Consider the following 12,394-nt stretch of genomic DNA (forward strand, 5'->3'; position numbering starts at 1 on the left):
TTTCATAATCTAATAAGTAGAAAAAATTCAAATTATATGCATTATAATTAAAAATGAGTACAATAATATATGTGTGTGCGCTGCTTAACTCATCTCCTCCAAATTAAAAAAAAAATTGAAAAGGGATGACTTATTTTACATAGTAAGGAATTATAGCTAACATCCAGGAGTAATATTTAGGTTTCCTTCAAATTGATATTCAATACAGTCTTTTTAATCATCTGAGCAGTTTATACTGATCGTGGGCTCATTAATTGCTAACTTACATAGTTTTTTTTTAAATAAGAATGTTTATTTGAATACAATTATCTTATCCCTTAAAGAAGCTGGAAAGAAGATTAAATAACCCAGAAGACACAGTTGGAAACTGTAAAGAAGTATAAGAAAGAGAGTCACTGGCAGAAGAGAAGAGCAGATCTCTTGCAAAGCTGCATTCCACGTACCCTGCCTGGGTCAGACATAGTTCATCTTGAGCCGAAGATCCAGTAGAGACCCATCTGCCCAAAATGCCTTTCTCCAACTGAGAAACAAGTGAAAATGCTAAGACGTATAAGAACGTTCGCTATTGTCTACAGCTAATTGAATCAGAAATCTTTAATACCATTTCTAGTCCTGAAATTCTATTATTCTACATAAAACACCTTTAAAAACAAGTATATATTATCATTTCACACCCATTAGGATGGCTACTATCAAAAAAAATAGAAAATAACTGTTTGAGAGGGTGTGGAGAAATTGGAACCCTTTTACATTTCTGGTGGACATAAAACGGTGCTACTGCTATGGAATACAATATGGGGATTCCTCAAAAAATTAAACACAGAATTACCATATGATCTAACAATTCTTCTGGGTATTTCCCGAAAGAACTGAAAGTAGGGACCTGAACAGATATGTATACACCCAAGTTCACAGCAACATTATTCACAACAGCCAAAAGGTGGAAGCAACCTGAGTGTCTATCAAAAACTGGATGGATTTTTAAAAATGTGGTATTTACATACAATGGCATAGTATTTAGCCTTAAAAAGGAAGAAAATGCTGCCACATGCTACAATATGGATGAACCTTGAAGACATGCTAAGTGAAATTAGCCAGTCACAAAATGACAAATATTGTATCAGTGCACTTATATGAGGTACCTATGGTATGAATGGACCCTATTCAAATTCTTAGAAACAGAAAGTAGAATGATGTTTGCCAGGTGCTTGAGGGAGAGGGGGATGGAGGGTTAGTGTTTAATGAGTACAGACTTCAATTTGGGAAGATGATGAAGTTCTGGAGATGGATGTTGGTGATGGTTGTACAACAATGTGAATGCACTTAATGACACTGAACATTGTATGCTAAAATGATTAAAATGGTAAATTTTATGTTATGTATATTTTAACAATACTCAAAAAAAAACCCACAGGTATGCAAGCCATAATACCCTCCTAACCCTCCTTAAAAGGAATGAGGCCCATGTCCTAATCCTGATGCAAACTTAAGGAATGCTCACTGCCCATTTCCCCATCTTCCCTGCCCAGGAAGGAGAACCACGAGCTGGCCGGGCAGAGCCAGAGCCAGAGGTGGGAAGTTGGTCCTGACGTTAGTCCCACTGAAGAAACTCAGAAGAGCCACAACAGAGGGTAAGGCCCAAGAAGACGGACAGAGGCAGGCTAGGGAAGAGAAGGCAAAGGCAGAAGGAAGGAAATCCCTGAGAACATGGGCAGCTGATGACACTGGGAAGGGACACCACATCTGTGAGGGAAAGGAGGATCAGACAACAGGGGAAATCAGAGAAGGGAACTGCCCCAAGGTAAGGAAAGAGAGTAGTAGGAGAAGAAAGAAGAATTGTAAGCAAGAAGGAGATTCATTCAAGAAGAGACTCTTCTCAAGTACCAGCAGGAAAATGACTTCGTGCCACTGAGGTGGCCATTTGTATCTAAAGAAACCGAGAAAGTTGGTGAAGTCTATAAAAAGGTAGGAAGAAAAATTCTTTTATGTGTAAGAATACTAATATACCCCCATGCACAGAGAACTGTGTACTGCCATTGTTTTCCTTTGTTTTTGTCTTTTTTTCTCCCACAAGAAGAGAACACTTAGTTGTTTAGGAATAATTTCAATCAGGGCCTACCTTTTTTATTTGTACCAAACACTAGTACGCCATGAATGAGCTAAAGCATTTTAATGGCACAGGTGTAAGAGTATAGGCTTGAAGCCAGCTCTGCCTGAATCTGATTCCCGGCATTGTGACCTGAGGCAATCTGCTTAAAAATCTGCTTTAATTTCCAAATCTGCAAAATGGGAATAATAACAGTGCTACACTTCAAGGCATTACTGCAAGAATTAAATAGGGCAAAATATGAAAGCACTCAGAACAGTGTCTGGCCCACACTAATCACTATTAACGTATTAGCTTCCTATTATACTCCAGACCTAGAACATGAGTTCCAGGAGAGCTGAGATTTTGTCTGTTTTGTTCCCTGTTGAAGCCTCAGGTACCTCGCATAATTCTTTGTTGAATGATAAAAATGTGTTCAATGCCAGCAACACAGAAGCCCAAAGGAATAGCACTACCTTTCTGTTATTACCAACAACTAAAATCTGCATAACACTTCAGGCTCACAGTTCACACAGCGTTTTCTACACCTTATCTCAGGTGATTCTGTGACACTGCCATTATTACCTCCGTCTCACAGACAAACGAAGGCTCAGAAGACGTAAATGATTTGCCCAGGAATCCTGGCAATTAATGCTACTTCTGTTCACTCTAGACCCCCACCCAGAAAGCTCAGAACATACCCTACTGAACTGTTCAGTTCTCCTTAACTACAGATACCCAGAGTTCAAGTTCACCAAAACACTTTATCTGATTTGCTTCAATAGAATTCATGGAGAGGGAGGAAACAGATGAAACAACATTACTAACTATTAAAGTTGAACAACGGGTACAGTGGGATTGATTATACCTTTTCCAATCCCATACATTTGAAATTGTCCATAATAAAAAATGTAATTGAAAAATAAGCTCTTCACTCCCAACATAAGCTCTGCCACCTCCAACATCCTATTGAGCACACCTGGGTGCGAGGAAAACACCACAGCAGAGAAGTTTCTCAGTCTGAGGCACTGAAGAGAGTGCTGCACTGGGAATCAGGAAGCTTAAGTCTTCACTCTGCTTTATCTAACTGTGAGACCTCACTGGTCCCTCAAGCTCCTCTGGGCCCCGAACTTCCTCATCTGTTCCTTCCAGGGTTACGATTCTGATTTCACCTTTCTACTAGTTCCTTCAACTCAACACACAAAACCAAAATCGTCTTTTCTCTATTCTAAACCCCTAAGACCTGATCTTCCTCCTGACTTCTATATTCCTGCTGTCCCATTCTGCCAGCCATCCAACCACAAATACCTCAGCATCATCTCTGACTTAAGACACAGAACTGAATGTTCCTTCCCCTCCTACCTACTCAGTCACCACATCTCTCTGTTCAACCTCCAAAGTATCTCTTGACTCCACCACCTCCTTTCATTCCCAAGCACACCAACTCAGGCACTCATCATCCCTCACCTGGAGTAGTACCATGAACCCGACTGAAAACCCTGTCTCTAGTTTCTCCTCACTCACAATCCATCATATGCATTCTCCAAATCCCAGTCATGACCTCTCAACAGCCTCAGTGTCCACTATGTTCTTTCATGTAACCCAGGGTCCGGGTGATTTGGATACTCAGTTTCCGGACATCCACCTCATTTCCAACGCCACCCCTCAGCCTTTGCTCAAGCTACCCTTCCCTCCAGAATGCCCTCTTCTTGCCCTGGCACCTCAATTTCACAGCGGTGCAATTTAAATGCCACCTCCTCAGTTGAAGTGTTCCCTTACATCCCCAAGGGGGCAGTATCGCTCCCTCCACTGAACCCCTAAGCACCTTGTCTGAACCCCTCTTACAGCACCCTTCAAATTCCTATTAGTCCTTTCTTGTTTTGGTGCCCCTACTCTCTCTACTAGATGATTCGCTCCTTGTCAGAGGAAATGATGCTTTATTCATCTTTGTATCCTTCAGAACAGAGCTTCTCAAAGACTGTGACGTGGAACTGTGGTATGCCATGAATGAGCTAAAGAGGTTCTAGTCAGTCATCCCCTCAGCACTCCACAAAGAGACTTCAGCAGCCAAAGTCCCACAACTCAAGCCTCAAGCAGCCTCAAGCAGCCTCCTCCTTCAGCCAAGTATACGCCACGATGACTTGAGAAGCACTAAGAGGATGCAATACGTGGTACACAATGGATGCACACTAAACATGTGCTGAGCTGAACCTTGGAATAACTCACCCGTTCCCCTTCAACCACTATGTTCTCAAGAAAACTTACCATCCAGACTAGACTCTCTGAACATTCTCCCCAAACATGTTCTGATCATCTTTTTAATAATCACCTGTTTATTAGCTGGTTATACTTGCCTTACCATCCAAAGCCCACATCGATAGTTTACTGATTAAACTAGCAAAGGATATGAACAAACAATTCACCATGAAGAGACTCAAAGAGAAAAATTCAACATTATAGAACAAAGAAGTACAAATGCCTCTTTACACTATTAAATAAGCAAAATCTTTTAAGGAAAAAATGTATTTATATCCAGTTATGGTGAAACAGGTACATCTGTATATCTGTTCATAGTACAAACTGGTATAACATTCTTGAAAAACAGTATGGCGATATATATCAAAAGCCATAAAAACATTCATACCATTCAACACAATAATGCATTCAAAAATTTATCCTAGAGATATAATTAGCCAGAAAAAAATACAATAATATCTACAATAACGTAGATTAAAGTATTAACTGAACACCAGCCAGCAACATAAATATCTAACATCAAAAGATTTAAGTAAATTATTGACGGCATGACTTGATGACGTATTTTGCAGCCTCTCAAAGTGTAATCATGTCAATTAAAATTGTGACAACTATAACATGGAAATGTTTCATAATCTAATAAGTAGAAAAAATTCATATTATATGCATTATAATTAAAAATGAGTACAAAAATATGTGTGTGTGTGTGTATATATAGATATATATAGATATACATCTAAATATATATATTTTTTAACAGAATGCCAAAAAGAAAATCAACTGTTTTAGGGGTAGTAACCCAAATATTTAACAATTTACTTAATAACAATGCTTAAATTATTATATAATTTAAGAGAGAAAGTTCTACCATACTGAGGAAACTTAGGGGTCCCAGGATGCAAACTCGATATAGTCTCAGGAAGAGGTCCACACCTCTCTTTTACTGCTCACTTTGGCCTTAACTGAGAATGCTCATGTACTTCTTATCACAATGACCTATGACAACCCAGACCCCAGCTTTCCAAGGACCAAGAAACCAGCTCAACTAGCCTTCTGATCATCCCCAAGAACCTGTGGGGGATGAATCCTGCAAACTTCCCTAACTCAAGAAACAAAGAACCCCTACAACAATGTTTTACTTTAGCAATCAATAAGTAGCCAAGCCTAAGTTTAATTATAAACCCTAAAAGTATATAGCATTGTCTCATTATAGTGTCTGGGACTAGCATTAAAAATATATCAAAAAATAATTTTAGCACTGATGTCCCACAAGGACAATATTAAAACTGTCTTCTAATTGTTTTCTCTGCACTACTACCATTTTCTTAGTTTAATACTGAATGGCCAAGATACTATAATGGACCAAGAAGATTAATTACTGTGAAACAATAAATACTCAAGACTAAAATGTCATTCTTAGGGCATTTCAGCAGTAAACAAATAATCTAAAGGACTAATACAACCATTAGGAAAAACGTTTAACCTTCTGTTTCCATTGATATGTTCCTGGTATCCAGATCCTCAAAAATACGGATATATAGTCATTCATGACAACACACACATAGTACATAACAGGAAAACAAACAATTTAATACTTAACCCGTTCATCAGAGCACTGGGTGAACAACACTCAAGAATGTTGACACAAAAACTGAAGGATCTCTGAAGATCCAATCATATGCAGATAGGTTAAATCCCTGTGCAGTTACTCATTCAAAACAGAAGTGGAAGATTAACCTACCCTCACTTCTCTTCAAACAAACTGACAAAGCATCAGGCAGTCTGTTTGGAGTAGCTTCACCATCATCCAGTCGGCTCCAGAAGTAACCAATTCAGCCAGGTCACCACTGCTGCACCAGGGCCCTACTTCCTCCACCTTGTCCCACCTCATCTTGCTGACCAGACACCCTCCTCTAGATTAAGTCCATTTTGTCTTTTCCTCAGGCATTACCAAGTCCTTGCTTTGTAAACAAGGCTCTCCCAGACTTTACTCACCTGCAGTTCACTGCACTGGGTATCACCCAAAGAGCCCATCAGAGCTCTTTATAATTTCTGAAACAGAGAGAAGGAACCTTTTAATACATACTAGAAAACACCACTGCTGATGTATCAGTTCTGAAGCATTTGTATCCAGTGGTCACAGCATATGGTCCTTTGGTCCACAGTACTTCAGTAAAATGTAGCATAACCAGCCAGGACCAAGAGTCCTGAGATAAGGGTCCAGAGATAAAAGTTTGGTTTAATGTTACTACTAATCAGCTGTATGACCTTGGGAAAGTCACTTGACTTCTCCAGGCCTCAATTTCCTCATCTGGAAAATAAGACAGACTAGATAGAAGCAGCAGAGCATACTGCAGTGGAAAGAGAACACCCTTTCCAAGGCACAACGCCAGCACCACTACTTACTGGTCTTGCGACATTATGTTCGTTAATTCACATTTAACGTAAATTTCCTCTGCAAAGCAGAAATAACAGCTATCTTGGAGTTGTTCTGAAAACTAAAGGAAACATAATGAGTTATAAAAAGCCTAGAGTAAGTATACTGTGCATCTCATCATAAAATTCCACAAATGATAATTACCAACATTACTCCCAGCCCTAAGGTTACGTGAATTCAATTTCCAAATAGTTATTTCTTTACAAGATCAACAAATCAAAACTTTACCAACCTGACAATGCAATTAACTGTTTGAGTGTTTCACGAACAATTCAATTACAGTTATCTTAAACTAATGGAAGTTTAAGATTATCAATATTAATTAATATCACAGGAAATAAGGGTGGAATACCTGCCTAACATCTAACCGGGTTCCGTGGCCATGCCTTCCATGACTTCTCCCTCTGCTTTCACTACTCCCCTCGCACCTAGGCAAGAGAGATCTTCCAAACACCAAGTAACACCAACTGCTTTCTACGGTCAGATTAGGGGGACATGGCTAACGATGGAGGAAGGAGAGCAGAGGCTTTTTATCTTTTTTCCTATATACACTTAGCACTGCTTGGATTTGTTTTCCATAGCATGCATCAGTTTTACATAAAAATAAATAGTTTTTTAAACTATATTAGTTACACATATTGCCTACTGAAAGGAAGCTCGCCTCACAGGAATATTTTCACCACCAGGAGAATATCGACAGAAGAAAGCAAAGAGGCAAATTCAGATGTTCTGAGAACACCTAAAATATGGCACAGAAATAACAAAAATCACAAACATTCACACGTCACAATGGTTTACTCAAAAAAATGTGCCTGCATTCTTTGAAGAACCTAATGATGAATCAGGGTTTCTGGGGGTCAAAACAAGTTGAACACACAAATTCCGGCTTTACCAGACAACCTCCTGCCCTTGGACAAACTGACCCAGTACAATTTACACCGGTAAACAAGTTGGTATGACTCTCTAGTAGTATGCTGAGAAACGTTCAATTTGCTTTAGACAATTGGTAGCTTTTAAAATAAAGATAGATGCATATATAAATATATATGCACACACACACATATAGACATATAAATTAAAAATCTCCATGTTATGTCTACTATCTATTCTTGAAAGAGGAATATGAACCTTATCGAATTCAGGACGGCTCAGAAGCATAATCCCAGCCACCGGTGAAGTGACAGACCACTACGCTTTACGCGGCTCCGAGCCAGGGCCACCGACGTCACCCTGACTCCAGCCAGCAATCCGAATGGACTACAAGCTGCTGCGGCCACACCCTCCACACACATCATACTTCTCTCCTAGAAAACAACTCAAACTATTATTTAGAAATCAAATTATATTGGCACGTATACTTATCTAAGTTGATGGAAATAAACAGCCATAACACTTCGTTTATAATTTTTAAGTAGCTCCTCCCCATCTCTTGTTTATCGACAAGTTGATAAACTTGGCCCCAAATCTACTATGCATTTAAAACTGCTAAGCATTTAAAACAACAGGCAAAGGACCTTACTTCTTGTGCTGGGCCTTTATTTAGAATCTTAAATAGAGTCTGACAGATAATTATAGACTAATTTGCATTTAATATCAATACCATGCCTACTTCTTAAACAGAGGACAAAAGTGCATGTGTAAGATCTGGTCTACTTAGTTGTACGTCCCTCTGGAATATTCTTAGCCTTTCATGAATATGCTCTATATTTTTAAACTACACAAGGTGCTTTGCAAGTAGAAATGATTTCCCCTGTTATTTTGGCATCACTCCCTGCTCCAGTAAAACACTGGACTGTCCATAAATGTATACAGACTTTAAAACAGTGTAGATTGAATACTTATGGTATTAGAAATGAAACTTCTTGCTAACAACTGCAAAAATCAAGCACACCAGCTGATAGAGAGGCACTTACTGACTCCCCAAAACTCCCGCCTTACCTAAAAATAGTGTCCCAGCTTCCCAGCCAAAAGGACAGACCAAAAAAGCTATGTCTTCATTCAACTCAAAGACACAGACCCTCGCTTCACCACAAACTTCAGTACTATGGCATTTCCCATTTTAGAATGCTTCGTGTGACAACCTGTTCAGTGGCCAACCACCAACGTCACTTTGAAGTCAATACTAACACTTCACATGGTCTACACGTGTGAAAATTGTGGAAAATGTCTTGACACAGCTCAGGCCAAACAACACTAGCCACACAAGATGACCTATTTCTAAATATTCCCTGTTGCATTATAAACAAACATCTCCATAGGCCCTAAAGTAGATCATTGGTTCTTTCCACAAAGTAATATGTATTTAAAAAAAGATAAAAGGTACAGATTGGGAGGTCTAAGGCATGAATATGCCTCCATCTGTTAGCTGAAAATAAATAAATTTTAAAATCCGTATTTGCTCTGCTAAGAATAAAAATAAAAATATATGTAATACACACAAGCACTTCTGAGTTTCAAACACAAGCAAATGTGGTGTGTGCACTTACAAAAAGATCTTGGTTTATGTCCACCTTCCTCTCCCAAGTTTTTTTTTTAAGGCAAAAATGTCAATTGTATGCCTCAATCTGGAATAAAATAAAGCACAGCTTACTCTTCTTAAACAGATGTGTGATAGAGATGAAAACTTTGTGAGTGAATTTCAAAATTCAAAGGCTACTCAGATGTGTTAAAGGAAAAACAAAACCCTGCAGTAACCAATCTACAATAACAACTTACATTTTCTCAATAAACCATAGTAAAATATTTTACAGACACACACACTCAACTCGCACTGTAGTATAGTACATCTACAATGACTAAAATAAAAAAATAAAAAGATATATTTTTAAAGTTGAGAAAATTGCTTGTGAAGAATGTAAAATTAGCAACACTGTCCTTCTCACCAGTACAGAATACTGACTGTTCATTGACACTCTATTCATAATGTTCTATAAATCCAAAGCCTTATGAGTTAGATTAAATAAAGCAACACTCTGAATTCACACACTACATGTGACCAGAAGATAATGACAAGCCAGTCTTACCCCTAATAACCTAACCAAAATGCAACACTATCATTTTTATTTCCAAATAATTATGAGAGAGCCAAGCACTGTTCCATTTTTCAGAAAATAAAAGCAGGATTTGCCTGAAATCATTCTTTCCAATGCAAAGGGTGTACTTTACACGAGTCCCACAAACTGTAGACACACAAAATCCGCATACACAATCACTAACACTCAATGCAGACTAAGTGATGGACACTAAAGCACAGATAAAATTAAGACATTCAATTAAAGTTACACAAGGGAATTTAAATAGGCAAACTATAATTACCCCTGGTGAAGATACTAATCAAGGATGGCTGCAAATAACATTTGGCTCTGGATAAGCTCCAGTAGCTGAAAAGTTTGGTATACTTGACACAGATGTCCTTTCCAAATCTAGCCCTGCCTCTACTCCCATTTGACTGAGTGAGTGATTTGGAAATAAAGATGGCCCCATCAAGTTACTTAGTTGCAGTCTCACCCTCATGACTTGATTAAAATAAAGAAGGAAAAAAGGTAAATCATTTTTAACTGCAGTCTCACCTTACACATCTCACCAGCACTGTAGTTCTTTAGTCATCAATGATTTCATCCAATTCCTGAGATAAACAGAAAAGTAAAATATGTCTAGACAACACCAGTAAAGAGACATGTAGAAAACATTCTATCAGCCTGAAGTGAAAGGGCATATAAATTTCAAATGGAAAATGTTACCAAAATGGTACAGTACGCAGCTTTGTAAATGAGTCTGTTTGCTTTACTTTAAAACAAAAACATTTCCTCTCTGTGTGAGAAAAGAATAATTATAAAGTGTTCTTAAAATCCAAACATAAAAATGTCATATCTCACTGAGCTTACTTTCAAAAAATCAAATGAAAAAGAAGGAGAAAAAAGAAGAGATGATGGAGAAGAAATCCATTCATACGAGTTTAAGAGAGAGCAAAATTAAGAACAAACTAGCCAGGACGACGCCTTCCTCCCGCCTCCCCCCGCCCAACTCTAGGAATACCACTGTCTCTGGAGTTACACATCTATAAACGATTTGCCTGAAAAGTGTAAGTGGTGAGGGTGAAGGAACAACAATTTTGAGTGCCAAACACAACCTGAGGGTCTCAATCCAAGAAGAATCCTAAGACCCTGATTTCCAACCCTGGCTGGACAATCCTCAGCAAAGGGGAGGGTGCAGAAGGCTCAAATAATTTGGGGGGAGAGCAATCAAAGTTCCTTAGATAAAGCTGCGGTCCCTTAGCTCAAGAAAAGGGAAGTCTTGAAGGAATCTCCAGGAAAGGATCCTCTGTTTTTGTTTTTGTTGATGTGCTTGTGGCCCAATGAGAATTTCCGAGGAGGGGGCGGAGAAAGGGGGTAAAGAAAGTGAAGCTCAGGCAACAGCCCTAGGCGGGGGAGGGAGGGGTGCACCCCTGACCCACATTTCCCCGCGCTCACACTCCGGCCCCCGCCCCACCCCGCGTGGAAGTCCGAGCCCAGAGGGGGCAATCGAGCGGGGCATGGGAGGCCTGCACGCTCCCCACCCCCAGCCGCGACACGGAGGAGGGGAGCGTGCAAGGCGGCTCGACTCCCCCTCCCGGCGTGCCGTGGGCTGGACAAACCTCCCGCAGGCTCGTGGCCGGGGTCTGCGAGGCCCCCTCCACGGCCTCGGCCGAGGGCTCCGAGGCCCCCACCGGAGGGAGGCAAAGAAGCTGTAAGCAGCCCCAGCGTCCGGGCCTCGCCTCGTAGAGCCCCGCTTCCCAGGCCCCGCCGCGGGCCGTCTGGGCCCCAGGCCCGCCCCGGGGCCGACCCTCCCGGGACTTGGAGGACCGGAGGGGAGTCCGGTTCTCTCTCTGGAGGGCTCCGGCAGCTCGCGGAGCAATCCCAGCAGCAAAGAAGGGGGAATTCAGGACTTACCTCTCATTACTTTCTACGCCATCTTGGATCCAATATGGCAACGCCCCCACAAAGCATTATGGGTAAGAAAGAACCTTTAAAGTGACCGCTCCCCTCCCTCGGCCTCGGACTCCCGCCTCCCGCCGCCGGCACCGCCCCTCGGGCCGCACCTCCCACCTGGAAAGTTGCCCCCGGCGGCTTGGAGTCCCAGAGGCCCGCAGCCCTGTCCCCACCTCCCCCGTACTGTTTTCCTTTAAAACCGCCCCCCATGTTTAAAAACGTGGCTTTGGGTCTTTCCCGTCGCTCCTGCCCCGGCCTCCCTTCCCCCCACCCTTCGCCTCCACGCCGGTTCCCTGTACCCCGCCGCCCTCCTGTCCTGGCAGACACCCCGCGTCTGCATTTAATCAGCCCGAGGTTTCTCTGCTGCTGGCAGCAAAGAGCCGCTCATTGATTGATTTATCCGTCTGTTATTGCTCTAGATCTTCGTTGCCCGGAGGCGGGCTTCGTTGCCCGGAGACGGGCTTCGTTGCCCAGAGAGGGGTCGCCATCGGGGCCCTGCAGCTCGGCAGCCCTGCAGACCAACCGGCCCTCTGACTGCAGCATCCGCGTATGGAAAGATGCTTGTGTCCTGCCAAACCGTTCCGGGGCCGTCGGGCTCTGGAACCTGGGCGGACACTGTGTCCCCGAGCCTACCGGCATTGGAGGGCG

At 41.5% G+C, this 12,394-nt stretch overlaps 1 protein-coding gene across 5 annotated transcripts in view; it reads right to left on the reverse strand.

The window, feature by feature from the left end:
• LOC308610005 (RAD52 motif-containing protein 1-like) overlaps positions 1 to 11,757 on the reverse strand; it is a 110,816-nt gene extending 99,059 nt beyond the window's left edge. For 3 of the 5 annotated variants that reach the window (XR_014014388.1, XR_014014389.1, XM_081259273.1), the window contains exons 1-3: positions 10,909 to 10,972; positions 10,349 to 10,404; positions 6,338 to 6,394 (exon numbers count right to left, since the gene is read on the reverse strand). Coding sequence is in view for 3 of the 5 variants with exons in the window: in XM_081259273.1 (XP_081115399.1) it covers positions 6,338 to 6,376 (39 nt within the window). In the remaining 2 variants the exon portion in view is untranslated. Of the gene's footprint in view, positions 1 to 6,337; positions 6,395 to 10,348; positions 10,405 to 10,908; positions 10,973 to 11,707 lie in introns of those variants that run through there. The other 2 variants (XM_081259274.1, XM_081259275.1) reach the window with 2 other exon arrangements.
• Positions 11,758 to 12,394: the final 637 nt, after the last annotated feature.

Source organism: Mesoplodon bidens, assembly GCF_964165515.1.
Source record: "Mesoplodon bidens genome assembly, contig: HAP1_SCAFFOLD_152, whole genome shotgun sequence".
Classification (NCBI taxonomy): Eukaryota; Metazoa; Chordata; class Mammalia; order Artiodactyla; family Ziphiidae; genus Mesoplodon; species Mesoplodon bidens.